The sequence below is a fragment of the Gallus gallus genome, chromosome 4 (genome assembly GCF_016699485.2).
Source record: "Gallus gallus isolate bGalGal1 chromosome 4, bGalGal1.mat.broiler.GRCg7b, whole genome shotgun sequence".
NCBI lineage: Eukaryota > Metazoa > Chordata > Aves > Galliformes > Phasianidae > Gallus > Gallus gallus.
In genome coordinates, this window is record NC_052535.1 from 1,779,310 (window position 1) to 1,806,586 (window position 27,277).

Below are 27,277 nucleotides of genomic sequence, written 5' to 3' on the forward strand. Positions count from 1 at the left end.
TGTCCCGAAGCCTGCAGATGCTGTTTGCCTCCTCACCACCCTCCATAGCATCCCCCTCAGGGTTGATAAGTGAGCAGTGGGTGAGCTGGATCCGGAGGGCGATGATGACAAAGCCCAGCTGCGGGCTGGTCGATGGAAGCACGTCTCACATGGGAACCAATGCTGTCCAGCAGCTGTGATCAGATGCCACGTGCTGACAGTTCACAAGCAAGGCGTATTAAAATAAAGTTTATTGCTGTCCTTTGTTACAAAAAAAAAAAAGAGAAAAAAAAAAAAAAAACAATACCAAACAACCCAAAACTCAGCAATACAAAAACAACAGTCCCCAAACCCGGTGCTCTCAGAAGCAGGCTTGCAAGGACACACCTTTTAGTGCAAAGAGGGAGGTGGCAGTGAGAGCTGGCGGGTGGCTCTGCCAGCGAGGGTCTGCATGGTCCCCTCGTGCTCACTGTACAGTATTTGTTGCTGGCCATGGGGGCTGGAGGGGGCGGACTGTGTCGGTAGGAGCCCTGGGAGGAGCCGAAGGCGTGGAGAGGGAGGATGGGAGGCTGGGGGTTTGACTTCTCTGGCACCAGAATGGGAGGAACAACGCTAACCAGGGAGCATGGGTAGGACCAAAGCTGCCCGGGTATCTCCTATGGACACGGCAGCTTCTGCCTGGGGCTGCAGTGTGGAAAGCGGAAGGACGCTCTGCCTTGAGCCTCTCTCCAGGTCGGGTGGGGAGGGGCTGATGAGGAGCAGGGAGGTGGTGGTGGCCTTGGGGCTGCATCTCCCATGGGGCCCACCAAGGTCTCAGAGCCAGGTGGGACCTCGCAGCCGGCGCCACGCACCGGGTGCAGGAGCCTATGCAAGGTCCCTATACCCTGCAGCTGCAGATCTCTTAGGAGGCTCCACAGAGCCCTTCTTCCCAGCCACCAGAAGATCCCTGGTGCTGTCCCCAGCATCTTCCTGCCCTGATGTCCAAGTGAGGAGATGGATGCACGTTGTCAATTATCACCACAGGTAAATTGTAGGGGAAGAGCTTATTGGAGCCTGGATGCCTCAGGGAAGAGACAGCCCAAGCGTGGGTGGTGGTGGGACCTTGTAGGGACGTGCCATCTCTTCCAGCAGTGGTGGGACACACTGGGAGGCCTCAGCTCTTCCACTCTAGGCTGGTGCTTGGCTTTTCCCATCATGTGCCGCGTGATGAATTGTAGGGGTGGGGACACGGTTGCCCCCACAGCCACACGGTGACCAATCCATAGGTACGGTCCACGCTGGTGGCACGTGGGGGCTGCAAAGCAAGGCGCTCTTTCCAAAAACTGGGGTGTAGGGATGCCGTAACCCGCCCCCCCCCCCCCAGCCCCTCTGTTGGCCAGGGTTTGGTGGGAGGTGAGGGACCGATGTCCTGCAGGGGGCTAGGTCATCTTCCTGGCCACGCTGGCGTAGGTGTGCACGATCTCCTCGTCTGCAGGACACGTGTGGCTGAACTCATCACAGGCGTAGGCGTTGTTGAGGTAGCGCCAGACACCCGTCATGTCAGCTGGGATCTCGAAGTCACGGTACTTTTTGGCTGCAATCTGGAAGGAAGAATGAAGCTGAGGCCTCACCAACGCCAGCTGGTGTGGAGAGAACGCCGGATTTGGCTCTGGGAGCCCTTACCTTGATGATGTGCAGCTTGGGCAGCAGGTTGCAGTCAGCCAGAGTCAGGTGGTCCCCATCCAGGAATTTCCTCTTGGAGATGGTGATGTCCTCCACGCTGTCCTGGTCGATCTCCTCGGGCAGTGGGGTGGTGAGGTACTGATCCAGCCTCTGAAACTCCCGCAGCAGAGCCTTCTCCAGGTCTGGGTGGGCAGGGAAAAGCATGGCATCATGCAGGGGCCGGGTCCTCACCGCCCCCCCGAGCCTGTGCCAGGCTGTGCCTAAGGGAGCCAAGCCCTAGCCGTGCCCCCAGCCCCTGCTCCTTACTGCTATTTGCTTCCTTGCGTGAGTTCTTGATGTACGCCGAGAACTTGGCGAAGATGTCACTGCCCACGTCGAAGGACTCCTTATATTTGGGGCTCAGATGAGGGTACCTGGAAGGAGATGCCGGGGTCAGCCGGGGACATCTCATGGATCGTGGTACCCACGGGTGGCACAGGAGGGGGCCGAGCAGCTGCAGCGCCTTAAACGACTGCAGCTGCTGCATTAGCACAGCTGTTCGCCATAGGGCAGAAACTGCGGGGCTCGGAGACGCCGTCCCAGGGTGCTGCACAAGGCTGACACACGCGGGGAGGATGACGATGAATGCACTCAGTGCTTCCTCTTTTGTGTAGGGTGTTTGCTTTGGCAACGAGCAGGCAGAGGTGGGGGCACCTCCTGTCCCCACGCCGGCAGCTATTGCCATCGCCAGCTGCAAAACCACCATCGCCCAGGGAAACCTCACCCCACCTCTGCTGCTCTTCCTCCTGTTGTTCCCTGCCCCGTGCTGTCCCCCACCCCAGACGCTCTCCTGCCTCAGTTTCCCCATCCAGCCAGCCCTGCGCAACGCGGGTTTGCACTCACGTGGGTGGGCACAGGGTCTGCTCCAGGAACTCCTCGATCTTGATGAAGTCAGTTTTCAGCTCCCGGTTGAACAGCAGGAAGGGCGGGTTGGTGCCTGGTGCTAAATCTTTCAGCTCTTCGGGTTTCCTGGAGCAGAGAAAGGAAGGGAGGAAAGCTGGGGTGAGCGCACCGGGCGTGCCCTGCTTGCATGCTGGGCTGGGTTCGGGCTCCGGGAGGTGCCCCCCAACTTTTTGGTGTCTCAAATCCATGTGTAAGTGATGCTGGAGGACGGGGACCGACCCCAACGCGGTGTTGGCGCCTCACCTGGTCATGTCCACTGTGGTGACGTTGAACTTCACCCCTTTGAGCCACAGCACCATGAAGAGGCGCTGGCAGAAGGGGCAGTTCCCAATGTTCTCTCCATCCAGCCCAGCCTGCGGGGAGAGCAGAGAGGTCAAAGCCTGCCCTGAGACGAAGCCAGGAGGAGAGGAGGAGGAGGTGGAGGAGGATGGACAGCGCATGGGAGAGGAAGGGAGGGTCAGCTTGGCTGGGACGCCAGGCTCAGAGGGGAAATGTGCTCATGTTTGCCAGGAAAAGCACGGCTTGTTTTTGTCTGCTGCACTGCGCAGCCTTAAAGCAGCCAAGCGAGAGGAGTGAGCATCACCCGGCCCCAGGGAGGAGAAGGGGTTGGGGAACACAGTCACCACCAGCAGCTGGAGGAGCGTTTGGGATAACACTGGGTTGCAGGTGACCTGAGAGGGGTTGGCAGGTTAGAAAACAGCCTCAAATCTGCCCCACTCTTATGCCATCAAGCATCTCCGCTCCCTTTCCCCTCTCCACAGTCCCTAGCAAGCCAACACCAATGTCATCCCTTGGAGCACCTCCAGCACTGGCAGCTCAGCGAGGCTGTCCTGAAAGGAAAATCAGGATAGCCTCTGCAGGAAGCAGAAAATAAACCTTAGCCAAGTCAATCTGAGGATGCTTGGAGCCAAATGTTATCAGGAGGAAGCTCTACGAGCACTCATGGCACCAAGCAGCAGGGAGAGGAAGTCATCGCTCTTTGCTTCCCCTCTCCAGCAAGAGCCTCTTCCTCTGCTCAGCAAGAGCTCCCGTGGCTCCCCAGTGATTGTGCCCACTGTTCTCCCCTCCAGATGATGCAGAAACCCCTTCAGATGATGACAGAAGCCATCCGGATGGTGGAGAAACCCTTCCGGGTGGTAGAGAAAGCCATCCAGACGATGGAGAACCCCTCCAGATGATGGAGAATCCCTCTAGATGATGGAAGAACCCTTCCTGATAATAAAGAACCACTCCAGATGCTGGAGAAACCCTACAGATGATGGAAAAGCCCCATAGCCAATGGACGAAGGCAGCCTGGGAGGTGCAGCCTTTCAGCCCCCACCGGAGGCCCCACGCCTGCACAAGGCATCAAAACCCCAAAGTTGCTCACAAGTTCCGGTGGTTTAACGCAGAGCGAGGCAGCACGAGGAGGAGGGAGCGCTCCATGAGCTGCATCACCCCAACGTCCCCCAGACCCACCTCCCTTAAGGAAGCTGGGGGGCACCACGTCGGGGTGGGCTGTGCAGTGACACCGTGCGCAGAGCACGTGGAGGGTGATGCGCACACCAGGCAGCCTGCTAACGGATGTGCAAGAGGGGGTTTTGGGTGCTAAATTAAGATTTAGGGGAAGTCCTGAGCCGCCACTTTGTTTTCTGTTTCCCTTCCCTCCAAAACCCCCCTCGATGTGCCGCCGCCATCACAGCAGCCTGCACATGTCTTCCTCCTCCCCAGGCCATCCTGGGGCAAAAAGGGGTGCAGAAGAGGGAATGTGGGACCCGAATCCTTGTCCCCAGGCAGATGCGTTGCTCAGGGCTCAGCCTGGGCTGGGTGCCCGGGGAGCATTGCTTTGGGGAGAGGGGATGGGGTGAAGCCTGGGATAACACCTCCCAGTGCTGGTATCCAAAGAGGGGAGCAAAGACCGCGCGTGCGGCTGCAGATGTTTGTTTGGAGCTGAGTGTTGGAATGTTCCTGAGGAAACACTTGAGAAATTGCTCAATAGAAGAAAGGGAAGGAAAGAAAAGGAGAGAGAAGGGGAAAAAAAAACAGCCTATTTTCGAGTGAATAATCCTCAGGGCTGACCGAAGGAGCTGCCCCATCCCGCCCACACTGGGGCACCCGCTCCATTTCCCAGCCCCACTGCGTTGTGTTTCCACCCTCCTGTTGCTTTCCCAGCTGGGTTGGTTGTTGCGCTTCTGAAGCCGCTCACCCCTCTGCTTCATCACAATTGCAGTTTCCAGGGGGTGCACGACCACCTCCGGAGCACAGCATCCTGCAGGGCTCCCCACATCACCCAGCCGGCTGCCAAACCGCAGAGACACCCCGAATCCCCACCACCCGCACGTAACAGAAGCCAGCAGACCTGGCCGAGCCCACCTTGACGAAGAGCTCAATCTCGGGCTCCTTCACCGGCCGGCTCTCCATCGCAGGGATTGCAGTGGGGGGAGCTGCTCACTGCTGCGCTGAGTTTCGCCCGTGCTCTGCGGCGCGCGGCTGCTGCACCTCAGGGTGGGCTGGGACTGGGGCTCGCCCTTTCCTTCCCGTCCGAGGCGGGGAGGAGCGATGGGGTGCAAGGAGGGGGAAGCTGCGGGGCCTCCCAGCTGTGACTCAGCACGCATCTATCAGGGAGGCACTGACAGGTCCCCAGCCAGGCTATCGCGCCCTCTCAGGCGTCTCAATCACCTCTCCTATAGGAATAGTGTGTTTTTTTTTGTACAGGAAGTGTCTTCGCCACCCTCCAGCCCTCTTCTTCCCCTCTCCCTCAGTTTCTTGCTGCCGTCCCGCCGGATCCCACAGATACAGGACGTGAGCACGATGCCACGATGCCCACCCCGCTGCATGGGGAAGCGGGGCTGAGGATTTGGGGGAGTGTGGATGGAGGGCAAACCCGGCTGCTTGCCACCACCTCCTCGCAGACAGCCTTACACAGGAAGGCGTTGCAAAACACCCATCCCACAGCCCTGTTCCCAGAATTTGGGCTGTTACATGGGAAAGATGCCCCCCTGCTTCCCTCCCCAGGATGCCCTTGGGCAGAGCTGGCTGCTGGGGTGAGCCCAGCAACGTGCCGTGGTGCCGTGCAGTCAGCGCCAGCTTTGCACAACGTGGGGTTTTTATTACGCCCCACTTGCCCCGTTCAGCCCAGCTCCAGCTTGGATAAGCTCAGAACTTTTTGCAAACAATCTGTGAATGAAGAAAGCTTCCTGCCCCTGCTTAGCAAAGGCAGCCCTTCCCTTCCTCCCCAGCACTCAATGACCGGACATGTGCTGGGACACAGACTGCAGCACGCGTGTATCCGCCTGGCCGTAAGCAGAAAGCGGGGTGCAGGCTGGGGACCCCACTGCCCTTCTCCATCTGCCGCACAGCCCTCAAAAACACATCCTCTGCTCCCAGTGCCACTTGTCCCTGTGCTGTCCCAGCTGCCCAAAGCAGCCTCAGTTGCTCTGCAGGGCACAGAAGGACCCATTGTCACTGCTGTGCCAGCCCCCGCCCCGGCGCCAGCTGCTGCAGGGACCGGGTGGTGGCAGAGAGCAGTGGTGGCACCATGGTGGCCACGCTGGTGGTGGCCCTGCTGCTCCTCTGCTTGGCTGCAGGCACAGAGGCCAGCCCGGAGCTCAGCGGTGAGTGGGGCACAGGGGGTTTGGGGACCACAAGGCCGGGGGGGGGGGCTGTAAGCCAGGCTTGGCTGGGCGGCTTGTGGAGTTTGGGGGATCCCATGGGAGATGCGCTGGCTCTGCCCCAGCACCCGAAGAGCTGTCCTGGGGCAGGTGGGGAGGATGTGATTTCATCTGGGCACAGCTGACGGTGCAGCTTTGGGTCTGAATCAGCCACACCACGAGGAGAAGCACTCGCAGTCTGACCGCAGCCTCCCTGCTGGTGCTTCACCCCCCAAAAACAGCGTCTGAGCAAGAGTGTGTCAGGGCTGGGTGGAGGCACTGCGGTGCCTCTGTCACTGGAGGAACCTCAGCTCTAAAGCACAAACCCTATCCACACCTCTGCTGTCCCCTTGGATGCTGCTGGACCCTGGGAGCAGAGCTGGCTGTGGCTGAGGAGGGGTTGGTGGCCATAGGGGAATTGAAAGGGGCTCTTTGTGCAGTCGAGCCTGGCACTGGTTTGTGGATGGATGGACTGAGGGACAAGTGTGGGGCTGGGAGCCAGCACCCCCACCTGCTTGTGTTCATTTGGGGGCTGGGGGGCTGCTGGCTGCGCCCTGCCTCCCCAGCACCCTGCATCCTGCATCCCTCCATCCGGCATCCTTCATTGTCCTTCATCCCTCAGCATCCTACGTCCAGCATCCTGCATCCCCCAGTGCCCTGAATCCTGCCGGGCAGGAAGGCTCATGGCCCTCTCCCCACCCCCAAGCCTCCAAACAACAGAGGGAAAGCACCAAGATAAGTGCTTTGGGACACAAACTATGCAGGATTAAAGGAGAGAAATACCCCATGCTGGGAATTGAGAATGAGGACCGGGACCTCTGCCCACCCAAAAGGATGTGGACTGGGAATAGCTCATCCATTGGGTTGTCCCCATTTCTGGTGCTCATCTCTCGGTGATCCCTTCTTAGTGACCGACCATCTCCTGGTGACCATCTCTGGCCATCATCTCCGGTCCCCTCCAGCTCATCGCTGTGTCCCCCTGCAGGGTATCTGCGCAAGGTGCTGCGGAACCACACGGTGCACACGTGTGATGGGGAGCAGCTCCTCATCCTGTGCCCTCGCAAGACCACCATCAGCATCCTGGGTGCCTTCTATGGGCGCCGCGTGCCCAGCCCCAACCTGTGCCCCAGCCCTGGCAACGTGTCCCAGGAGAGCACCGAGTGCATGTCACCCACAGCCCACCTGGTAAGGGCGGCATCCCGGGACCCTTGTTTGGGGTCACAAGTCATGCTTGGGGCCGTGCTTTTGGGGCATTTCTAGGAGAGCAGGGCGAGTGGGATCTCCTGTGCTGAGTCCCAGCAAGAGCAGCCTGGGAAGTGGCACTGCTGCAGCCCAGCCAGCACCAAAAGCCAGCGTCCCCTCAACGTCCCCTCAACGAGGACGGTACCAGAGCAAAGTGTGGCGTGAAGCCTCGTCCCCATCTTGTGGCCGTGAGCGTGCATTGCACGGGGCCGTCCTGGAGGGAGGCTGGGGCTGCAAGGGCGTTGCACGGAGCTGCACGACTGCGCATGCTTGCAGGGGTGTTGCACAGAGCCCCGTGAGCATGTCTCCACTTGCAGAAGTGCTGCACGGAGCTGTGCAAATGTGCACAGCTACCTGCAAAGGTGTCGCATGGAGCTATGTCAGTGTGCACGCATGAGTATTACCCGAAGCCATACGAACGCCCATGCCTGCACAGGCGTTGCATGGATTGTTGTGACTGTGCATGCTTACACAGGTGTTGCTTGGAGCCGTGTGAGTGTGCCTGCATGCACGGATCTTGCAGGAAGCTGTGTGAGCGTGCATGCCTGCATGCGTGCAGCATACACGTTGCGTGGAGCAGTGTCAATGAGCACACATTTTGTGCTGCAGCGGAGGTACCATGCACAGTCTGCATGGGCACAGGGCAGCACCTGATTTGGGATTTGGCCACCAAAGTTGCCCACAAGACCACGTGGCCACCGCGGGGGTGACAGCAGCCACAGGTGACAGCATAGAGGTGACCACAGCCCGGGGTCCTTCCACCAGCCTCACACCCACCCCGCTCTGCCCCGCAGAAGCTTCTGGCTGAGTGTCAGGACCAGCAGTGGTGCCAGTTCTCGGTGCACAGCCAAGTGTTCGGGCCGGACCCGTGCCCCGGCACACACAAGTACCTCATCGCATCCTACAAGTGCCGGCCAGGTGGGCAGCACCCGCGGGAACCCAGGGCTGGGGAAGAAGAGAGGGTTTGGGGTGTCACACCGGGTTACCCTATGGCATCACCCTCTCCCCACGTCCCCCACCCCCCCCCCCCAGATAACCATCGGGTGAAGACGGTGTGTGAGAACAACGAGCTGAGGCTGCACTGCCGGCCGAAATCCGTCCTGGCCATTTACTCTGCGCACTACGGACGATTCCTGCGGGGCAAACCCGAGTGCGATGCCCCCAACGCTGGGGGACCCCATATTGGTATGAGGGGGGCAGGGTTGCAGCCCGGATCGTGGCTGGGAGCTGTGCTTAGTGCTGTGCCGATGGCCGGAGGTCCCGTGTCCCTGCAGAGTGCCTGGCCCCGGATGCATTGCGGAGGGTCTCCAAGAAGTGCCACCGCAAAGGGAACTGCACGGTGACTGCCGACCAGGCCACCTTTGGGGACCCATGCCTGCCCGGCACGAGGAAGCAGCTGCGGGTGTCCTACACCTGTGGTGAGAGTGGGACTGCGGGGCTGGGGAGGCTGCGTGTCCCCCAACCCTGGGGACGAGTGGGGTGGTGACAGCGGGACGGCGTATCTCATTGCAGTGCCCAAGCAGCTGCTGGAGGAGGTGGGTCCAGACACCTCGGACCCCTTCCTGCTCTCAAACTACATGCACGGTAATTTGGGGAGCGGAGGGGAAACCATCTCATGCCCCGTAGGGATGAAGATCCCCATAGCAATCTACCTCTGAGCAAACGAGGGTGGGGAGGTGTTTTCTGCTGAGGAAAAGAGGGGGTCTGGCAGAGGGACACCCCAAGGGGAGGCGGCCCTTCACGTCCCCTTGTTCACTGCAGGTGGCTGGTACAAAGGGCCCAGGTTCTCCAGGCTCCGGGAAGACCGGATGATTTTTACTAGCTCCCTGGCAGCTTTTGCCCAGCTCTGGGGTACGTGGCCCCAAAGTGCTGGGTTGGCGGGGGATCTCCAGGCCCAGGCTCCCTGTGTGTTGCAGCGGGGTGTGCACCCCGATGCCTCTCTTTGCTCTTCTCCTCCACCAGATGTCCCTGAAAAAGTCGCCCTCTACTTTCTCTGCGGGGTGTCGGCGGGCCTCGCTCTGCTGCTGTGCATCGTCAGCCCCAAGGCTGGCTTCCTGCGGGAGGCCAGGGAGGCTCTGCTGGGCCCAGGTGGCCGCTCAGAGGCAAGCAGGACCAAACTGCGGGATGAGCAGGATGAAGACCTGCCCGACGACAGCTCCTCCGACTCCTCCTTCCGCCGCCTCACCCGTGCCTACCGTGCCACTGACAGCATCTTCGGCCCTGAGCTGACAGCGGCCATGGAGGGAGCGGCCGAGCAGCAGGGCCGTGGTGGGGAGGAGATCTGGATGCCCAAGGAAGCCAGTCCCTACACCATCCAGAAGATCAAATCGGCCACCAAGTGAGGAGGTGAAGGACGAGGCGCTGTGCCAGGTGTAGTGTTGGCTCTGTGCCTCCCTTCGTGCTTGGCATGCTGGATGGTGAGCCCTGCTTTCTGGAGAATGGGTTTGCTTTTTTTAGCAAATAAAAGCAGAAGCTCGGAGTTCAGGAAATGAAGCTGTCACACCCAAGCTCCTGCCACCCCATCCCCAACGGGCTCCAGGTCCTGGGGGGGTTCCCATGACCCTGAAAGGATAGTGGGGGACACACGGCCTGCAGCCACCCACACTGCATCACCACCAGCTCTTATGCCCCTTCGGTCTCTCCTTTGCTATTAACAGTGGAAAGGGGAGGAGGAACAAAATGTTGAGCCGCAGTGCCGCTCGTGCTGCTCAGCTCCGTGCTGCTGGCACTGGGCCACGGGGAGCAACAAGTCAGGCCTGTTTGAGCCTGGGAAAGGGAAAGGATTTAGCTTGGGAAAGGAAGGAAAACCCATCTGTGTCCGTCCCACAGACGGTACTTCTCGCTCCTCCTCTCAACCCTGAGGCTGTGCCAGGGCAGCCATCCCGGAGCAAACACCTCGCAGCAGATGCTTCTCATCCCTCCATCACCTCCAGAGCACCCGAGAGCCCCCCAAGGGCGGTGCTGCAGGGACTAGAAATTCCTGCTTCCCCCCATTGAGCCACGCAGACACCGACCCTGCCCGGGCAGCTCACCACCACACAGCTGCAGGCTGTTGGCTGGGGATGGCACCCCGCAGGCGGCTGCACCCATTTCCCAGGTGTGGGTGTGGTGCGGCCCAGAGGATTTCTGTGGGGGGAGCACAGCCCTCGGGGGGCTCTCCTCAGAGCACAGCCGAGCTCAGCTCCACTCGGGCCTCAGAGCCTCGGGGCCAATGGTGGAGAAAGCTATTTAGTCAATAAAGGAACCTCGTAAACAAGATAGAGAGTGACTTTTCACATAATCTAGGTGGGATACAACAAGAGGGAGGTTTTTATTCGGGTTTTAGTGGTAGGGAGGCTGCAGTCTCAGGCTGGTTTTCGCCACGGACGCAGGGCCTCACTAGGCCTCACCAGGCCTCGCTTAGCCCAAGCACAGCCCTGCAGCCCCCTGATGGGGATACAGCCCCCGGAGCTCCCAGGACCTCGGGCCGTGCGTCACAAGAGATCCGTGGAGGCCGCGGAGGCCATACAGAGCGCCACGAACCACCGCACGCTGCAGGCACCGCACGCCACCGCACCGCCGCCATGATACCCCCGGCCGCCATGACACCGCCCCCAACCGCCCCGGCCCCGCCCCCAACCGCCGTGACCCCGCCCCCCTCCCCTCCGCCGCTCCCCATTGGCCGGCGTTGCCGAATTTTAAACTCTTCTCCCCGCCCCTTAGCAACCGCATCCATCCCGGCTCTCCCATTGGCTCTCGGGCGGTGCGGCCCGCTCGCTGATTGGCCGCGCGGCTCGACCAGTGCCGGCAGCCGTCGCCGCGCTGCTACTTTCAAAAGAGCCGGGGCCGGCGGCGGCTGCGTGCAGGTGAGCGGCGGTGCGATAAAGTGGCCTGCAGTGCCCGTTTGTACCCCCCTCGTTTTATTCCTACCTTCGTGCGGGGCTCCTTCCTGTGTCACTGGGTGCCGAGCGGGGCCCTTACCCTATAGGCCCTGAGACCTTGTGGAGGGAGGGAGGGATGGATGGAGGGATGGGGAGGTCCCACTGCACCCCCTCTCCCCGGATCCCTTTGCTTCCCCCACCCCCCGGTGCTCCCCTGCCTCTCTTTGGGGCTGGGAGGGAGCTCTGAGCCTCTGAGCAGTGCTCCTGGCTGTGTTGGGCCCCGCACCCCTTTTCCTGCGGGTGTGCAGTGAGATTTGGACCCCCCCCGTAGCTGTGCCCATCCCCCCTCTTTGCTCGCAGAGGCCGAGGAGGAGGATGCCGGTGGCACGCAGCAGCAAGGCACAGAGCAGCAAGCAGCCCCGAGCCAGCAAGGCGCCCTCCGTTACCGAGAATGTCCCCCCCGAGAAGGTATGGCTGTGGGCTATGGGGGGAGGGGGGGCTCCCTACGGGCTGCCCCCGGCCCCGCATCACCGGCTGTGTTGCAGGAGGAGGGCTGCCAGGCCAAGCGCTCCCCATCCTCGCCCCAGGGAGGGCCCAAGAAGAGGTCAGCGTTTGGGGACATCACCAACGTGAGTGCACTGCTGTGCTCCCAGCCCCTCCCCCACGAGCGCCGATCAGCCTCACCGTACCTCTTTGCTACGTTTTCCTCTCTTTCCCCCCCCCAAAAACAGGCTCACAAGAACCAGGTGGTGACAGGGAAGAAGGAGGGGGTGAAAGCTCCCGCCCGCAAAGCAACGAGGGCCCCCCCTGCCCCCATAGTGGCCAAGAACAATGAGATCAACCTGAAAAAGTGAGTACCCAGGTGAGATGGGAACGGGGTGTGGGGTCAGCACCTGCCCACAGCCGTCCCTGGGGGTGCTGGAGTGCATGAGGGGGGTGAGATAGATGGGGCTTTTTGGAGACCCAGGACATGCCTCCCTTCTGATGTTCTTGTCCTGTTTAGGTCATTGAGGAAAACCCCCCCAGCAGATGTTCCTGTGGAGCCTGAGAAAGATTCTGTGCCCGAGGAGCCTGTGCAGGTATGAAGTGTCTCAGGTGGTGGACCCCAGGGTGCCACCTGCCCCCCCCCCCCCCCCAGCCCTATTCTAGGGGTACTGGGGCGTCTCTGCAAGCTGCTCAGTGTGGTGTTTGGGAGCTGGATGTGAAACCTCCTCCTCTGAGTGTCTGCAATGAGAAAGAGTGGAATGAGGGCTGTGGCTCAGCTTGGAGAGAAGGTGTGCTACCCCATAGAGCTCTGCGAGCTCTCCCCACATCTGTCCTCGCTGCTGCCTTCCCCACACAGCAGGTCCCAGTGGTGGAGGACATAGACAAGGAGCAGCTGGGAGACCCCTATGCCAATGCTGAGTACGCCAAGGAGATCTTCGACTACATGCGGGAGAGGGAGGTGGGTGATGAGCGATGTCTGCCTGGGGAGTGCTGTGTGGGGTGGGAGGGCTCATTTTGGGAGGGGACTCCCTGACTTCTGCTGCCTCGACAGGAGAAGTTCCTGCTCCCTGATTACATGGAGAAGCAGTCAGACATCAGCAGGGACATGCGTGCCATCCTAGTGGACTGGATGGTGGAGGTGCAGGTAGGCAGGTGTGGGGAGGGAGCTTGGGCTCATCCCAAGCTTTATATAGGGTGGGAGTTGCTCTGAACCTATAAACATCCCCAGCTCAGAGCTCCTCTTCATCCCCCTTCCCATGGTGCTGATGAGCCCGTGAATGCCCCAGGAATGCAGGCTTTTGCTCAACACCTCACATCCTTGCAGGAAAACTTTGAGCTGAACCACGAGACGCTGTACCTGGCAGTGAAGCTGGTGGACCACTACCTGGTGGAGGTGGTGAGCATGAGGGACAAGCTGCAGCTCATCGGCTCCACCGCCGTCCTCATCGCCTCCAAATTCGAGGTGACTCTTTGGTGTGGGTTTTGGAGAAGTCTGGGAGTCCAAAGCTGTGGGATGGCACACCCATCCCTGCGCTGCCCCTTTCAATGCTGCGGGCTCAATCCTGCCTACCGGAGACCTGGCTCCTCTCTGTCTGGGGACTGCCAGGATAGCGGGGTGTCACGAGACGATGCACCCTTCGAGAGCCTGAAAACTGCGTAGGCTCCCCTAAATGGTGCCAGGATGAGTGCTGAGCAGTTCCTCCCCGCAGGAGCGCTGCCCTCCGTGTGTGGATGACTTCCTGTACATCTGCGACGATGCCTACAAGCGGGAAGAGCTCATTGCCATGGAGACCAGCATCCTCCGCACCCTCAACTTCGACATCAACATCCCCATCCCCTACCGCTTCCTGCGGCGCTTTGCCAAGGTGGGGGCTTTGCCACCTCCCGTGGGCTGACACAAAGCAGGGGAGGGGAGGGTTAGGGGCCGTGGCGGTGACCTGAGGGCTCGGGATGTGCATCCAATGCCCCCCCCAGAAAGAAGGATGCCGGTGTGGTGGGGCTTAAATGTGAGCCTTCTGCCCGCAGTGTGCCCGTGCCTCCATGGAGACGCTGACTCTGGCCCGTTTTGTCTGTGAGATGACCCTGCAGGAGTACGACTACGCACGGGAGCGTCCCTCCAAGCTGGCTGCCAGCAGCTTGCTGTTGGCGCTCACCATGAAGAACCTGGGTGGCTGGGTGAGCATGGGAACACGGGGAGGGATGGAGGGACGGTGTGACGTGGCAGGGATGGCCGTGGCTCACACCTGGGTGCTTTGCAGACCCCCACGCTGGAGTATTACAGCGGGTACTGCGCTCAGGACCTGCACCCCTTGGTGAAAAGGCTGAACTTTCTGCTCACCTACCAGCCCTGTGACAAGCTGAAGGCTGTGCGCACCAAGTACTCACACAGGTGAGCATCCCACCAGCCCATGGGGGCTCTCCTGGGGGTGCCAGGGCTGCTGCTGAGCTCTGTAACCCCGCACACACCTCCTTGCAGGGTCTTCTTTGAGGTCGCCAAAACAACCCCCATGGACATGATGAAGCTGGAGGAGAAGTTGAAAAGCTAGCCCTGCTTCTGTTTATAGCCTGTAAATAGCCGGGGGGGAGCACTGTGTACATAAAAGGGGGGGGAGGAAAAAAACAAACCAAAACACTGTTTTTACTGAATGGGGGGGGAAAAAAAAGTGATGTAGAGCTGTCAATAAAATATTGTGTATATCTTAATGTGGTTGTGTTGTGCTGCTCATGGAGGGGATGCAGGGATGGAAAAGGGGCTGGAAGGGTCCGGGTCCCATCCCCTTTCTGTCCCCAGTCAGTGACTCGACACCAGCAGCAGCAATAAATATCTTTTCTCCAAATATTTACACAGCTTAAATACCGACATAGGGAAAGGGGGGAGATCTTTTTGCTTTGGCCCCATACTGCAGCCCAGCTCCCTGGCTCCTGTAGTGACCCTGTGCCGTTGGTGCCTCAGGGAGAAGCAGCAGCTCCAGGGATGCTGGGGGACAAACAGACAAAGCAAGGCAAGCGGGGAGGGGGGGGGGGGGGGGAAGGGCTTCACACACACACGCAGGGGGCAGCAGGGACCCCGGCCCCCCAGCTCCTGGCAGCCTAGGGTGGGTTGCTGAGCTCCTTAATGGCTTGCAGGATTCTCTTCATGTGGCCAACTTTGGTGATGCCCAGGTCCTGTGGGGGGGGAAAGAGGAGCTGCAAAGCTTTGCTCCCCTGGGTGGAGCACAGGCACGATGCTGGTGAACCAGGGGCTGGGGCCAGAGCCCTCCCCACCATTGTGTCCCCACTGATAAGGGACAATGAGGTTGAAGGAGGGAGGGAGATGCAGCACTCTCTTGTGCTGAGGTCTAGGAGGTGGAAAGGAGGGCTGCGGTACCTTCAGGTCTCTCCTCTCCAGCAGGATCAGCTCTGAGCCCTGGATGTCGTGCCGGATAAAAATCTCTCTGTACTCCCCTAACCCAAGCGTTTCCAGCCAGGCAGCCACCTCCTCAGCACCCCACTTGTCCGCTGGAAGAGAGAAAAAGCCCCAAAGTGGAGCAGGGCACCAGCACACGAGCGTGGCAGATGCTGTCCCTTGTTCCCCCCCACCTCTTTATGGGACTCCTTCACTTCCGTACTGAGTATCCAACCAGCTCCCTTTGCCCAGTCAGCCTCCCATGGGGCTGAGCTCTACTGCAGCCCCTTCTCTCACCCCGTTGTACATCCCTCATCCCATTGTATGTGCAGCTCCTTTACCTGGGAGTGAACTGTTGCTCTTTTGCTTCTGTGCCTTGTCCTTCCTGGGCTTGGGGATGTTGAGGCGAAGCTTGAAGCTGCCCTTATTGGCACTGCTGGCACTCTCCTGCAAGAAACAGGGATGAGCCCACCCCTACAGCCCCACAGCCCCCCCCCACCACCCCTATGCGCCCACCTCCTCGCTGGGGTGGGCGATGGGTCCCAGCCAGTGGATGTCCAGCAGCCGCTGCAGCTCCTGGCCCAACGCACTCAGGGGGCCCTGCAGCGCTTCCTCCTCCTGGGGTGAGTCCAACTGCGGGGGACAGGGACCGTCCCCAGCCCCACTGCCACCTGCTGGTGGGGGGGACACCTGGGCCGGAGGGCTCGGGGGGGTCCCCAGCCCCACACTCACCGCCTTCCCCTCCAGGAACGCTCTGGTCTCGGTATAGAGCGCTTTGATGCTCAGCACCACCTCCACGGCTGCGTTCCTGCTGAGAAACTGTGGGGGCACAGCGGGTGAGCACGAAGCCAGGGCTCTGCTGGGATGGGGGTTTGGGCCCCCCCCCAACCCTGCTCACCTCGGGGGTGCCGGCAGCTTTGTTGCAGAGCGCATCGCTGAGCGCCGAGGTGCTGGTATTGACAGCGTGTGCCAGCTCCTGCTCCACACCTTTGTGCGCCTTGGCTGCCTCGTGGATCCTGCAGTAGGGATGGGATGGAGCCGAGCCGTCCCTGTGCCCCCTGCAGCCCCTCGCCCCCATCCTGACCTGGCAATGAGGGTCTCAGCCACACGTGACAGCTGCTGCAGCAGGCTGCTCTCCTCCTCGGTCAGGTACTCCATGGACTGCTGCGAGCTGAGCCGTGGCCGCGCGGCTGTACGGTAGCTCTCCCCCTTCTGCTTGTCCTCCCACGACTTCAGGGTGCTTTCAAACGCCTGCGGGGGCACAGAGGTCCCACCCTGCTCACCCCGCAGCCCCACAGCCCATCCCGCAGGGCTCACCCTGTCCCTGGTCAGCATCTGCGCCCGGTTCTTGTGCTGGATCCGGATGACGCCGGGCGGTTGGATCCACGCTTCCCCATCCACCTGCACTGGGACGCCCTCATCCCCGCGGATGGTGATCTTCACCACGCGGCACTGCGGGGCAGGCAGGGCTGGCACCGGGGCTGGCACAGGGTGGCACCCTGCGGGGCTCCCCCCGGCCCTACCTGGGCGATGCGGTGGTGCTGCAGGTTGATGACCCGTGACACGGCCATCTGGATGCTGCCGAACACAGCCACCACCTCCAGCTTCTTGTCATCAAAGGATGGCGCGCCGAAGTTCTGTGTGGAAACAGCCCCCCCCCCTCACGCTGGGCTCAGTGCCCCCTCCCCAGTGATAGAGAGGGGTTCTGCCTCCTCCCTCACCCCCTCAGCTCGCACTCACGTTGTCCTCCTTGGTGCCACCCCAAAAATTGATGCCCCCTGCGTAGCTGGGGATGTTGAGCACGGCGATGCCCTGCAGGCTGGGCAGCGAGATGGGTACCCCGTCGCACTGCAAGAGAGGGCTGAGCCTGGGGGCCACCCTGCTGCCCCCCACCCCAGCCCTGCTCCCAGCCCTGGCCCCATACCTCCAGCTGCACCCGCTGCTCCAGGTTCTTGTAGGTGCGCTGCAGCAGCTCCTTGGTGCCCAGCACCCCATACCACATCATGTTCTTGGTGCGGCTGCTGCGGGGTGCAGTGGGGGAGGCGAATGGCCACCGGCCCCATAGCATCCCAGTGATCCCATCCAACATCCCAGCAGTCCGTCTCAGTATCCCAGTGGTCCTTCCCATCATCCCGCTATCCTGGCATCCCAACAGTCTTTTCCAGCAACCCAGTGGTCTCTCCTAGCATCCCAATGGTCCCTTTCAGCAACCCTTTGGTCCATCCTGGCATCCCAGTGATCTTTCCTGGCACCCCAGTATTCCCTTGGAGCATCCTGACGGTCCTTCCCAGCATCCCAGCAGTCCCTCCCAGTATCCCTACATCCGGGCATCCCAGCGGCCCTTCCCAGCATCCTGCTATCCCTGTGATCCTTCCTGGCGTCCTGACAGTCCCTCCCAGCAGTCTCTTCCCAACATCCTGGCAGCCCAGCAGTCCTTTCCAGCATCCCAGTGACCCATCCCGGCAATCCCTCCCAGAATGGGCACCATGGAGCTGTGCTGGGGGGTACCCAGGCATCCAACGTTTTCCCAGGGGGGTCTCAGCCAACCTGCACTTCTTGGGGTGCTCGTCCCGCTTGTTGTTGAACTCCAGAGAGATCTTGGCGTCCAGACCAATGCCAAAGTAGTTGTTCATGACACATTTCTCCGAGAAGTGCCTGAAAGCAGCGGGATTGGCGCCGGGAGACCAGGCAAAAACCCCACAGAGCCCTGGGGTGACCCCAAACTCACAGCACACCGGGGTCCTCGGGGAACTGCAAGCTGCCAAAGGTGTCTGGTCGCTCCAGGAGGATGGAGGAGGTGGCCGAGGTCACCGTCTCCCGGCGAGAGCCTGCGGGGTGGGTTGGAGGTGGCTGCTGAGTGAGCCCACCCCATTGCTCCCCTCGAAGCCCATCCTAAAAGATGCTGCGTGCCGCATGGGCGCCTTACAGAGCCGCTCCTCCTCCCTGTTGAGTTCCTCCGAGCTGTCCTTCTTGCTGGGGACCGCGGCGGCCTGATACGCTTGGGTCTGCTTGTTCTGCTCATCCACAGCTAGGGGGACAAACACAGCATAGCAGTGGGGCCAGAGCACCCCCCCTGCACCCCAACAGCTGCCCCCAGCCCAAGAGCGTTGCGCCATTTGGTTCACCCTGGAGACGGGGTGACGCTCCTTTGGGACTGCACAGTGATGAACATTCAGAGGGGACACTGAGGCACGGCCCCTCCGCGCGCCACCCCCTTACCTCTCTCAGCCTGCTCGATGATCTGCCGCAGGGCTTTCTTCAGGCTGTTGGCCCGCAGCATCAGCTGCTCCTTGGATTTGAAGATGCGTGGCACAGGGCTGGGTGCGAAGCCGCCCTTCTCCAGCTCCTTGGCATCGCTCGGAGTGCCCTGTGGGGTCCCCTCGGGGACCACGATGGCCTGAGCCTCCTCGGTCAGCTCCCTCACCAGCGAGTCCAGCTTCTCATTCAGCATGGCGCACTGTGGGGTGGCCACGCGCTCAGCAGGGTGCCTGGCAGCCCAAGGGATGGGCACCCCAAATGCCTGCACATCCCATGCTGTTCTGGACACTCCATGTTTGCTTGGGTACCCAACTGTTTGAGCATCCCATGCTTCCCTGAGTACCCCAAACGCCTGGATGCCACGTGCTTACCTAAACACCCCAAGTGGCTGGGCATCTCATGGCTACCTGGACACCCCAAGTGCCTGGAAATCCTGAATATTTGGGCACCCCACGCTTTCCTGAGTACCCCAAGCACTTGGGCAGCCTTGAACACCCCTAAAGCCTGGGTACTATACACTTACCGGGAAATCCTTTGTATTTGGGTTTGCCAGGGCACCCCAAGTACCTGGGACCCCGAGAGCTTCAGCACCCAGCTTCCTGGGTACCCTGGGCACCCCAAGTGCTTCAGTATCCCATACTTCCCTGGGCAACCCAAGAGCTTGGGCAAGCCTACGGCGTGCACACCCCCAGGCCCCCACCTCAGCCCCTCCGAGCCCACCTTTCTGGCCATCAGCTCTGCCTCCTGCTTGTTCTCAGTCGCCCTCTTGTAGGCACGGCCAACTTCAGCCACAAAGTCATTGACGGTGCCACAGAGGAACCTGACAAGGGACGCAGCAGGGAGTGACGGGAACAGTGGTGTCTTAGTGGGACCCATCCCCAGCAGCCCATCCCCAGCACCCCCGTACTTGGCAGACGAAATCACCACCGAGTGCTTGTCTGACTCCAGGATCTTGGCCAGGTGGAAGGCAACGGAGTCGGCGTAGTGGGAGATGTGGGCCTGGGGAGAGGACAGCTGGATGGGTGTCCCATGCCAGGACGGGGACATGCCACCACGTCCATCCCCTCGCTACAGGGACACACGCCAGTCTGAGCCCACCATGCTCATCCCATGCCATGTTGTCTCCTCGCCATACCATCCCCCATCCAACAGGGTGGCAGGGACCCATCCCCAGAAGTGCCCACCTGGATGTTGGAGTCTCCATCCTCCTCCTCCTTCAGGGCCGGCGGGGACTGCTTGGGGGCTTCGTAGGTCAGCACACTCCACCTGCCAAGCAGACAGCAGGGATGCCACAATGCCCTGACCCCACGCGTCATGCAGGGGTGCCCAGGTCCCCCCAGAGCTCACCGGTCCAGCATTTTGGTGGTGGCCCTCTCCAGCTTCTCCAGGATTTGCAGCAGCTGTGTGTCATCGTCGCAGAGGCTGCCCCAGCCCAGCACCCGTGCCAGGTCGTTACCGGTGCCCAGGGGCAGGACGCCCAGCTGGCACTGCAGGACAGGGACGGGGTTCAGCCCTGCACCCACCCTGCAGGTACCCCACACCTCCGTGCTGCAGGGGACGCCACCGTGGGCACATCCCCATTGCCTCCATGGGGTGAGGACGGGGAGGTGGAAGTCCCTCAGCCCAGCTATCCCCACGGGATGAAGATGGGAGGTGGCAGCCCATTGTTCCCATCATTCCCGTTGTCCCCATTGTCCCCGTTGTCCCCTTTGTCCCCCTGCCACCACTCACTTGCTTGTGCAGCCCCAGTGCATCGATCTCGGACAGCACCCACCCCACGCTGCCATCGCCGCCGCACACCAGGATGCGGAAAGTGGAGAACTTCTGGAAGAGGCGCAGCCTGGAAAAGGGGGCAGAGAGGGCTGCGGGGTCCCGCTGGGCTCCTGCAGGTGACACCCCCGTGCCAGCACTCACCCCAGGTGTGGGCCTCCATTCATGAGGTCGAAGACCTGGGCAGGGTTGAGGAACTGCTTGAACTTGCGCAGGAACTTGACGCCCTGGTTGTCCCCACTCTTGGAGTTGACGAAGGCCAGGAGGGGGCTGGAGCAGGAGGAGGGACAGGTGGCCTTCCAGAACCCTGTGGGGACACACGGACATGAGGGCATTGAAGGAGGCACCGCTGGAGATCAGAAGACGCCCTGACTGCACCCAGCCCTACAGGCAGGAGGGAGAGTAAGCAGGAGGATATGGGAATGGAGAGGGGTTGGAAGAGGAGGAGTAGGAGACAGAGGTGGGATGAGATGGAGATGGGGATGGGACAGTGATAAGGATGGAGATGGTGACGGGGATGGGGATGGGAATGGAGAAGGAGAAGGGGATGGGATGTTGATGGAATGGGATGGGGTTGGATGGGATGGGGTAAGGCAGGGAGATGGGTTTGGAGATGGAATGAAGATGGGGTGGGATGAGATCGAGATGGGGAATGAGATGGGATGGGGATGGCGATGGGGATGGGAATGGAGAAGGAGAAGAGGATGAGATATGGATGGGATGGGATCAGATGGGGATGGGGAAAAGCATGGGCATGGAGATGGGGTTGGGGATGGAATAGAGGTGGTATGGGACAGAGACAGGGATAGGAATGAGAATGGGAGTGGAGATGAGAGGAAGATGGGAATGAGGATGGAATGGCGATGGGGAAGGAGATGGGACGGGATGGGAACGGGAACGGGGCCAGGGACAGGCAAGGCTGTGCCAGGGCAGCACACGGGCCAAGTTTGGTTCCTCCAGCACTGCCCCAGCAGGCACAGTGAGTCAGCGGGCCGGATCCTGTCCCCACACTGCAACCACAGCAATGGGCACAGAGGGGTCCGTCCCTCACTGCGGGGACCGACCAGCAGAACCAGGTGGGAATCCCCACCAGAATTTAGTGGCATTTGGTGGCCCTGGGGAGCAGCCGCTGCCAGAGGCTGCCACGTCCCCCCCCAGCTCTGCAGATGACTCAGGGAGGTTGGCAGCCAGCAGCACGCTCTTAAAGAAATGAGACGGGGAATGCGACGTGCCCACAGCAGAGGATGGATGGGGCTGGGCTGGCCCACAGCCTTCTCAGGGACACCTCGGCCACCCCATTCGCAGTCCCTGGGTTGGATGGAGCAGACAGGGCTCCGAGGAGGGAGGAGAACCGCGTGACGGTTGCCCTGACAGCATCCCGATGAGTAACGAGCAGCAGATGAGCCACCGGCTGAGCGGAGCGGTGGAAATCATTAAAGAACACGAGAAGGAATATCCGGAGGAGAGGAACAGATTTCGCTTGGCGGAGGCCAGCTGGACCCCTCCGGATAGGGAAGCAGACAGGGCGAGGGAAGCGGTGTGGGAGCATCCCTGGGTGGTGTTCACTCTGGAACCTCCCGATGCCACAGCCACGGTGCGGCCCCTCCCGACTCACCGTCCGAGTCGATGCTGTTCAGGGCGGTGGGGGGGATGATGGACACTTTGTACTGCCCCAGGGGGCACCTCTTGCCGAACTGCTCCTTGCAGGCACTGTGCACCTGGGGGCGTTTGTGTGTGTGAGCTGTGGGACAACCCGCAGCCTCGCTGTCCCCGGGGGACGCAGGGGGGACACGTCCTTACGATGGCTTTGCACCAGAGGCACCTCCAGTCCTGCAGTCTCCGCACGCTGCCGCAGGTCCGGTCGCAGACGGCACAGCGTGCGCTCACGGGCAGGTTCCCCTCCAGCCACTGGTGGGGCATGGCCACCTACGGGCAGGGACAACCGTCACCCCTGGGCCACCACTCCATGCACCCAGCAGCCACGGGTGAGGACGGGGGACGCCAGGTGACGGTGGCCCCGCAGCGGGGACGCTCACCCCATCCTCATCCTCGATGATCTCGCTGCCAATGGATGCCAGCGTGGTCCACTTGCAGTTGTTGGTGGCTCTGACGGCGCAGCGCTTGTGCGCTTTGAACTTGCACACTTGTGGGGCGGGGAGGAGCAGGTGAGGGGTGAGCACGGCCCCTGACCCCACCTTCTCCCCACCCCCACGGCCCAGGGGACCCCCGGGTGCCTACCTTCGCAGGAGAGGCCGTGGGAGGTGACCCCCGAGAGCGCCTCGCGGCACACGTTGCAGAAGGTGGGTCTGGCATGGGAGCAGGCGTACCAGTTGTGCATGCCCGAGAAGTGCTCCATGTTGAACTGCGTGGCCTGCGGAGCACAGCCCGGCTGCAGCCACGGCCCTGTGACCCCATAGGGCCCCCCCACATCCCAGTGGCCCTTCCCAGCATCCTGCTGTCCCTGCAGTCCTTCCCAGCATCCCGCTATCCCGGCATCCCAGAGGTCCCTTCCGGCATCCCAGCATCTCGCAGTCCCTTTGGTCCATTCCGGCATCCCAATATCCCAACAGTCCCTCCCGGTATCCCATCATCCTGGCACTTCAAGCCCTGGGGACCCGCTCCCTGAGCCCACAGCCATCCCACCTCGTGGATCTCCCACTTCTGCACTGACTTCAGGGCCCCGATCCAGTCCTCCATCTCCTTGCGGTTCTCGGCACATAGGATGAGTTTGCGGAACGGAGTGATCACCTGCAACGAGCCACAGTGCCACAGCCCATTGCAAGGCCACCCCACAGAGAGCCAAACCCCACGGCAACCCACCCAAACCCCACAGCAGCCCACCCAAACCCCACAGAAAGCCTCCGCCTCACTGTGAAGCTGTTGTTAATGTTCTTGGTGCTGGTCTCAGCCACGCTGGCGTCAGACAGATCCACCTCGTCAAAGATCAGGGACTGCGGGAACAAAGCAGGGCTCAGTAGTGCTGCAAACCCAAACCCAGCTCAGCGGGGGCTCAGAACCCCCCCAGCCCACCTTAGCATCCTTGGCATAATAGAGCGTCCGGCCCCGCAGCTTGAAGTATCTCCGCTTCCACCTCTGGAAGGAGCTTGTCTGCTTCAGCAGCAGCCCCTCCTTCACACTCTTCTGCGGGGACATGGGGACATCAGCTCCCGGGAGCCCCCACGCAGTGATATGGGATGGCAATAACGATCATGGGGACGGGGGGATGCACGGTGATGATGAGGGAACATTGGGGAATCCTGACGGTGATGGGTATGGGGGCGCAGGGGGCTTGGGGTGGTGAGGGAGGGACATGGGGGGGTCACGGTGATGTGAGGAGAGGGGCACGGGGGGATCCCACTGGTGAGGAGCAGGGAGACATGGGGGGATTTATGATGGGAAGGAACGTTGGGGTGTGGGAAGTTGTAATGGTGAGAAGTGGGTGATACAGGGAGATGGGTTCCCGGTGGGGGGAGAAGCGAGGGGACACGGTGAGCTCCTAACAGTGAGGAGCATGGCACAGGGGGTCCTCCTGGTGGTGATGCACAGAGGGTTGCAGGGGGGCTCCGGGTGGGAAGGAGCAGGGAGGCACGGGGGGATCCCGACGCCCAGAAGCAGGGGTTGCAGCGTGGTGCAGGCACAGCGGGGTCGGAGCCAGCACTGCAGCCCAGCTCGGCGTGGCCGGGGGCCAGGCGGGCAGCACGATCGTGCAGGGCGGGTGCCAGCACCGCAGCGGGAGCAGCTCCGGGCAATGCAGGGCTTGGGCAGGATGTGACCTGGCTGCTCAACCCGAATAGCAGAGCCCTCTCCACCCCCACCCCCATGTCAAAACACCCTGAATCGGAGCAAAAAGCCCCAACAGAAAGAGGAGGAGAGGGGGCTCAGCACGCATCACCACACCAACCTGCATCTCACCAGCATCGCCCCATGGGCACGCAAAGGGATCCGGCGGGTCCGACCCCGCACCCCCACAACAACAGCAGGGTTGGGGCGCACACAACGGGCTGCGGGCAGCTGCAGACCTTATCAGCTATGCAACACAAGGGGCTCTTCCGGGCTCGGCCCCAGCCGTGCACCCTGAGGACATGCCCTGCAGCCCTGCAGCCCCCAAAGCCCGGCGCTGCGGGGACCCCTGCAAGGTTTCAGTGCTGGTGCATTAAAAGGGGCTGCAGAATTAATGGGGGATGGCAATGCGGTGCGTGCACAACGGAAAATGCATCGGGAAGAGGCACCCCACAGACATCCGGCTGCTGCCACCGGGGCTATCTTGGTGGCCCAGGCACTGCCACCACGTCCCCTGCCACGTCCCTGCAGGCTGGGAGCAGCGTGGGGCACTGGGGCACGGATGAGCTCTGGTGCTGGTGGAATCCTATGGACCTGAGGTGATGTCCCTGTGGGCTGACCAGTGGGGTCCCCTCTGGGGGCCAATGGGATCGGGATGTCTCCATAGGGGGAACTGACAGCGCGCAGGGGACCCCAAAGTGTACAGGGGGACTGCAAAGTATACAAGGGATGTCATGATCCCAAAGAACACAGGCGACCCCAAAGCATATAGGGAGGCCCCAAAGAACACAGGGGACCTCATGGCATGCAGAAGGACCCCAAAGCACGTTGGGGCACCCCAAAGCATGCAAGGGGACCCCATGGTATCCAGGTGACCTCGGAGCGTGCAGGGGGACTCCAAAGCATGCAGAAGACCCCAAGGCATGAAGGGGACTGCAAATCATATAGAGGGTCCCCAAAGCATGCCGGTGACTTAAGAGCACTCAGAGGACCCCAGAGTGCACAGGGGACCTAAGAGCCTGCAAGGGATCCCCTAAAGAACACAGGGGACCCCAAAGCATGAAGAGGGACCCCCAAAGTGAGCAGGGGCACATAGGACTGCCTCAAGCACACGGGGGGGACCCCAAAGCACGCGGGCAGCTGCCAGCAGCACCCAGAGACAATTTGCAGCCCAGCACCTCTGCGGTGACACTTCTCAGCCCAGTGCCACCAGTGTTGTCCCCTGGGTTACTCCAGCAGGCGACACCCCACGACTGCTCAGCCAGCGGTGGGGAACGTTCCCATCCCCAGTTCCCCATTGATGCCCACGGCCCTCCAGGGAACCGGCAGCCCTCAGCCCAGTGAGGAGGAGGAGGAGGGGGTGGCGGCAACCCCCCTCCTGCACTGGGGCCATTCAGCCCTGCAGGGGCACCTGCGCCTGGCAGCTGTCATTGTCACCGAGCACAATGGCCTCAACGCCTCCGCGCCAGGGCCGGCACAAAGCGCCCCACGGGGCGCCCCGCAATTACAGCCCACGAGTCGGGGTGTGGGGGACGGGGGGCTGGGATGGATGGGGGTGGGGATGGGGCTGGCATTCGGGGTGCACGCTGATGGGGAGGGATGCAGCATGGATGTGGATGGGATGTCCGCCCTGTTCTGTCCCCAGGGGAGACGTCACCGCTATATGGGGGAACGCTGAACCCCAAGAGGTGGGGTGGGGACCCCAGAACCTCAGTAGGCTCCCTGTTATCAGCAGCAGGGATGGTTGAGGGCACCCAAAAATAGGTCTCCCCTCCTCGCCGCTAAGCCAGGCATCTCTCGGGAACCACTGGGTTCTCCCTCATTAACTCTGTGCTAATTAGGTCTGTGGGGTGCTGCCCCCCCCACATGGCTGCACGGGGGTCACGTTGGATGCCATACGTGCTCCCTTTCTGGCATTGCCTCCTGCATGGTGAAGTCCTGGATGCTGCCACCCGGCCTGGGGGACGGGGGGACCCCACAACACCCCCGTGCACAGCACAGAGCCAGCGATCCCAAACAGCGCCGGGCGCTCTGCCACCCCCAGACCCACATCTGCCTCCTGTCCCCATAGCAGCACCCCATTTTTTGTAGGACCTACCAAAACGTCGCTCCGCACACGAGCTGCCAACCCGTAAGCACGGCGGGGAGGAAATAAAGCGAAGATTTGGGGTGGGGGCTGACAGGAGGTGGGGGTCCCCTCACCTTGCTCCGCATCTGCCCCGAGGTGGACACCTTCCGGATGAGTTTGTGGGTGCTGCCCTCCTGCTCGCCCTCGCTGTCTGAAGACTCCTCACCGCCCGCCTCGGGGGACACAGGGGACAGCTTGTCCGAGTCCAGGGATGACACGGATTCCCGCGCCTGCCGCAGGAACAGGTCGCCGGCCACCAGCTTCTCAGCCATCTTCGGGGGGGGGACAGCCCTGAGGTGGGGAGATGGAGCCCTGAGATGGGGCACAGAGCCCCCGCGAGGTGGGAATCCGTGGGGACGGCGCCATTGGGGTGCACAACTTCTCCCATTCCCTGTAACGTTTCTCCTTGTTTTGGTGCCCCATTGCTTGGTCCCCCCACTGCCACCCGGTGCCGTTAGGGGGCTGCCCCCCCCCCGCAGCCCCCACCCATGGGTGCCTGCCCCTGGGGTGTGCTGGGGGAGAAGGGGGGCTCCCTCACCTCAGGAAGGGATGAGGGGCTTCCAGAGTGGGATGGGGGCTCCCCATATGGAGTGTGTGTGTGTGGGGAGGGGGGGGGGGGGGGCACCCACCTGGCTGCACCACGGGGTGCCCACTGCAGCCCCCCACCTCCTCTACATGCTCTGCCTCCTCCCCTCTCAGCACCAAGCGTGGGCTGCCGATTTATGATGGGATGGGGGGGGGGAGAGGGGGGGAGCAAAGCAGCAGCACCGCAGTGCAGCCCCCCCAGCGCTCTCCCCCCTCTCAATCCAACCGCAGATCCGCGCAACCGACCCCCCTCCCCCCCCCCATTTAAAAACCCACGGCACGCACCTTTGCAGCCCGGAGCCGCCGCCGATGCCGATGCCGGTGCAAGGACGCGGTGCACCCCCCGGCCCCCCCAGCACGACGCCTCTGCACGGCAGCCCCGGCCCTGCCCCTGCGCTGCAAGCCCCAGCCTGCACCGGCTGCCTCTCTGCCTCTCTGCCGCTCTGCTGCGCCGCGCTGCGCTGCACCGCGCGCGGGCGGCCCACGCGCGGCCCCGAGCACGCGCGCACACGCAGCGCCGCGCACATGCGTGTGCACCGCCCACGTGGAGCGATGCGCGTGGAGTGGGGAG

The 27,277-nt window shown here is 61.8% G+C and overlaps 4 protein-coding genes across 23 annotated transcripts; 2 read left to right on the top strand and 2 right to left on the bottom strand.

The window, feature by feature from the left end:
* Window positions 1-212: 212 nt before the first annotated feature.
* CLIC2 (chloride intracellular channel 2) lies at window positions 213-5,064 on the bottom strand. Its single transcript, NM_001031114.2, has 6 exons — window positions 4,936-5,064; window positions 2,827-2,936; window positions 2,524-2,649; window positions 1,948-2,054; window positions 1,642-1,823; window positions 213-1,559 (listed from the first exon to the last, which is right to left on the bottom strand). Exons 1-6 carry the CDS (start codon window positions 4,981-4,983, stop codon window positions 1,398-1,400), a joined length of 735 nt encoding a protein of 244 aa, NP_001026285.1. The 5' UTR covers window positions 4,984-5,064; the 3' UTR covers window positions 213-1,397.
* Window positions 5,065-5,183: 119 nt separating this feature from the next.
* On the top strand, window positions 5,184-10,710 carry EVA1CL (protein eva-1 homolog C-like). Of its 14 annotated transcripts, XR_006939241.1 has the most exons (9): window positions 6,079-6,176; window positions 7,198-7,397; window positions 8,249-8,372; window positions 8,487-8,639; window positions 8,729-8,872; window positions 8,967-9,038; window positions 9,216-9,305; window positions 9,417-9,871; window positions 10,284-10,710. XR_006939241.1 is itself a non-coding variant. In XM_420175.8 (8 exons), exons 1-8 carry the CDS (start codon window positions 6,101-6,103, stop codon window positions 9,794-9,796), a joined length of 1,239 nt encoding a protein of 412 aa, XP_420175.1. In that variant the 5' UTR covers window positions 6,079-6,100; the 3' UTR covers window positions 9,797-9,943. The 14 variants fall into 14 exon arrangements, 12 of the variants coding, with proteins under 12 accessions (XP_015133863.2, XP_025006096.2, XP_015133865.2 ...); XM_420175.8 differs by lacking the exon at window positions 10,284-10,710 and having other exon boundaries at window positions 9,417-9,943; XR_003075082.3 differs by lacking the exon at window positions 7,198-7,397 and having other exon boundaries at window positions 5,184-6,176; window positions 9,216-9,871.
* A 550-nt stretch (window positions 10,711-11,260) lies between these two features.
* CCNB3 (cyclin B3) lies at window positions 11,261-14,503 on the top strand. 4 transcript variants are annotated; one of them, NM_205239.3, is made up of 12 exons: window positions 11,261-11,299; window positions 11,675-11,782; window positions 11,860-11,943; window positions 12,046-12,164; window positions 12,318-12,393; window positions 12,657-12,758; window positions 12,852-12,944; window positions 13,125-13,262; window positions 13,510-13,665; window positions 13,826-13,975; window positions 14,059-14,189; window positions 14,277-14,503. In NM_205239.3, the coding sequence occupies exons 2-12, from the start codon at window positions 11,690-11,692 to the stop codon at window positions 14,344-14,346; spliced, it is 1,212 nt and encodes a 403-aa protein (NP_990570.2). In that variant the 5' UTR covers window positions 11,261-11,299; window positions 11,675-11,689; the 3' UTR covers window positions 14,347-14,503. The 4 variants fall into 4 exon arrangements, with proteins under 4 accessions (NP_990570.2, XP_015133686.1, XP_015133685.1 ...); XM_015278200.4 differs by having other exon boundaries at window positions 12,660-12,758; XM_015278199.4 differs by having other exon boundaries at window positions 11,294-11,335.
* A 107-nt stretch (window positions 14,504-14,610) lies between these two features.
* DGKK (diacylglycerol kinase eta) lies at window positions 14,611-27,248 on the bottom strand. 4 transcript variants are annotated; one of them, XM_015278365.4, is made up of 30 exons: window positions 26,992-27,248; window positions 26,196-26,412; window positions 23,244-23,354; window positions 23,084-23,164; window positions 22,857-22,961; window positions 22,452-22,584; window positions 22,250-22,356; window positions 22,014-22,139; window positions 21,829-21,931; window positions 20,358-20,520; window positions 20,175-20,283; window positions 19,791-19,930; window positions 19,628-19,709; window positions 19,351-19,442; window positions 19,164-19,263; window positions 18,405-18,642; window positions 18,112-18,213; window positions 17,914-18,013; window positions 17,733-17,840; window positions 17,110-17,206; window positions 16,926-17,033; window positions 16,709-16,822; window positions 16,503-16,637; window positions 16,270-16,436; window positions 16,084-16,201; window positions 15,918-16,004; window positions 15,702-15,818; window positions 15,527-15,632; window positions 15,168-15,298; window positions 14,611-14,965 (listed from the first exon to the last, which is right to left on the bottom strand). In XM_015278365.4, exons 1-30 carry the CDS (start codon window positions 27,231-27,233, stop codon window positions 14,891-14,893), a joined length of 3,714 nt encoding a protein of 1,237 aa, XP_015133851.2. In that variant the 5' UTR covers window positions 27,234-27,248; the 3' UTR covers window positions 14,611-14,890. The 4 variants fall into 4 exon arrangements, with proteins under 4 accessions (XP_015133851.2, XP_040555934.1, XP_015133850.2 ...); XM_040700000.2 differs by having other exon boundaries at window positions 15,702-16,004; window positions 17,110-17,203; XM_015278364.4 differs by having other exon boundaries at window positions 15,702-16,004.
* Between the last annotated feature and the right edge of the window lie 29 nt (window positions 27,249-27,277).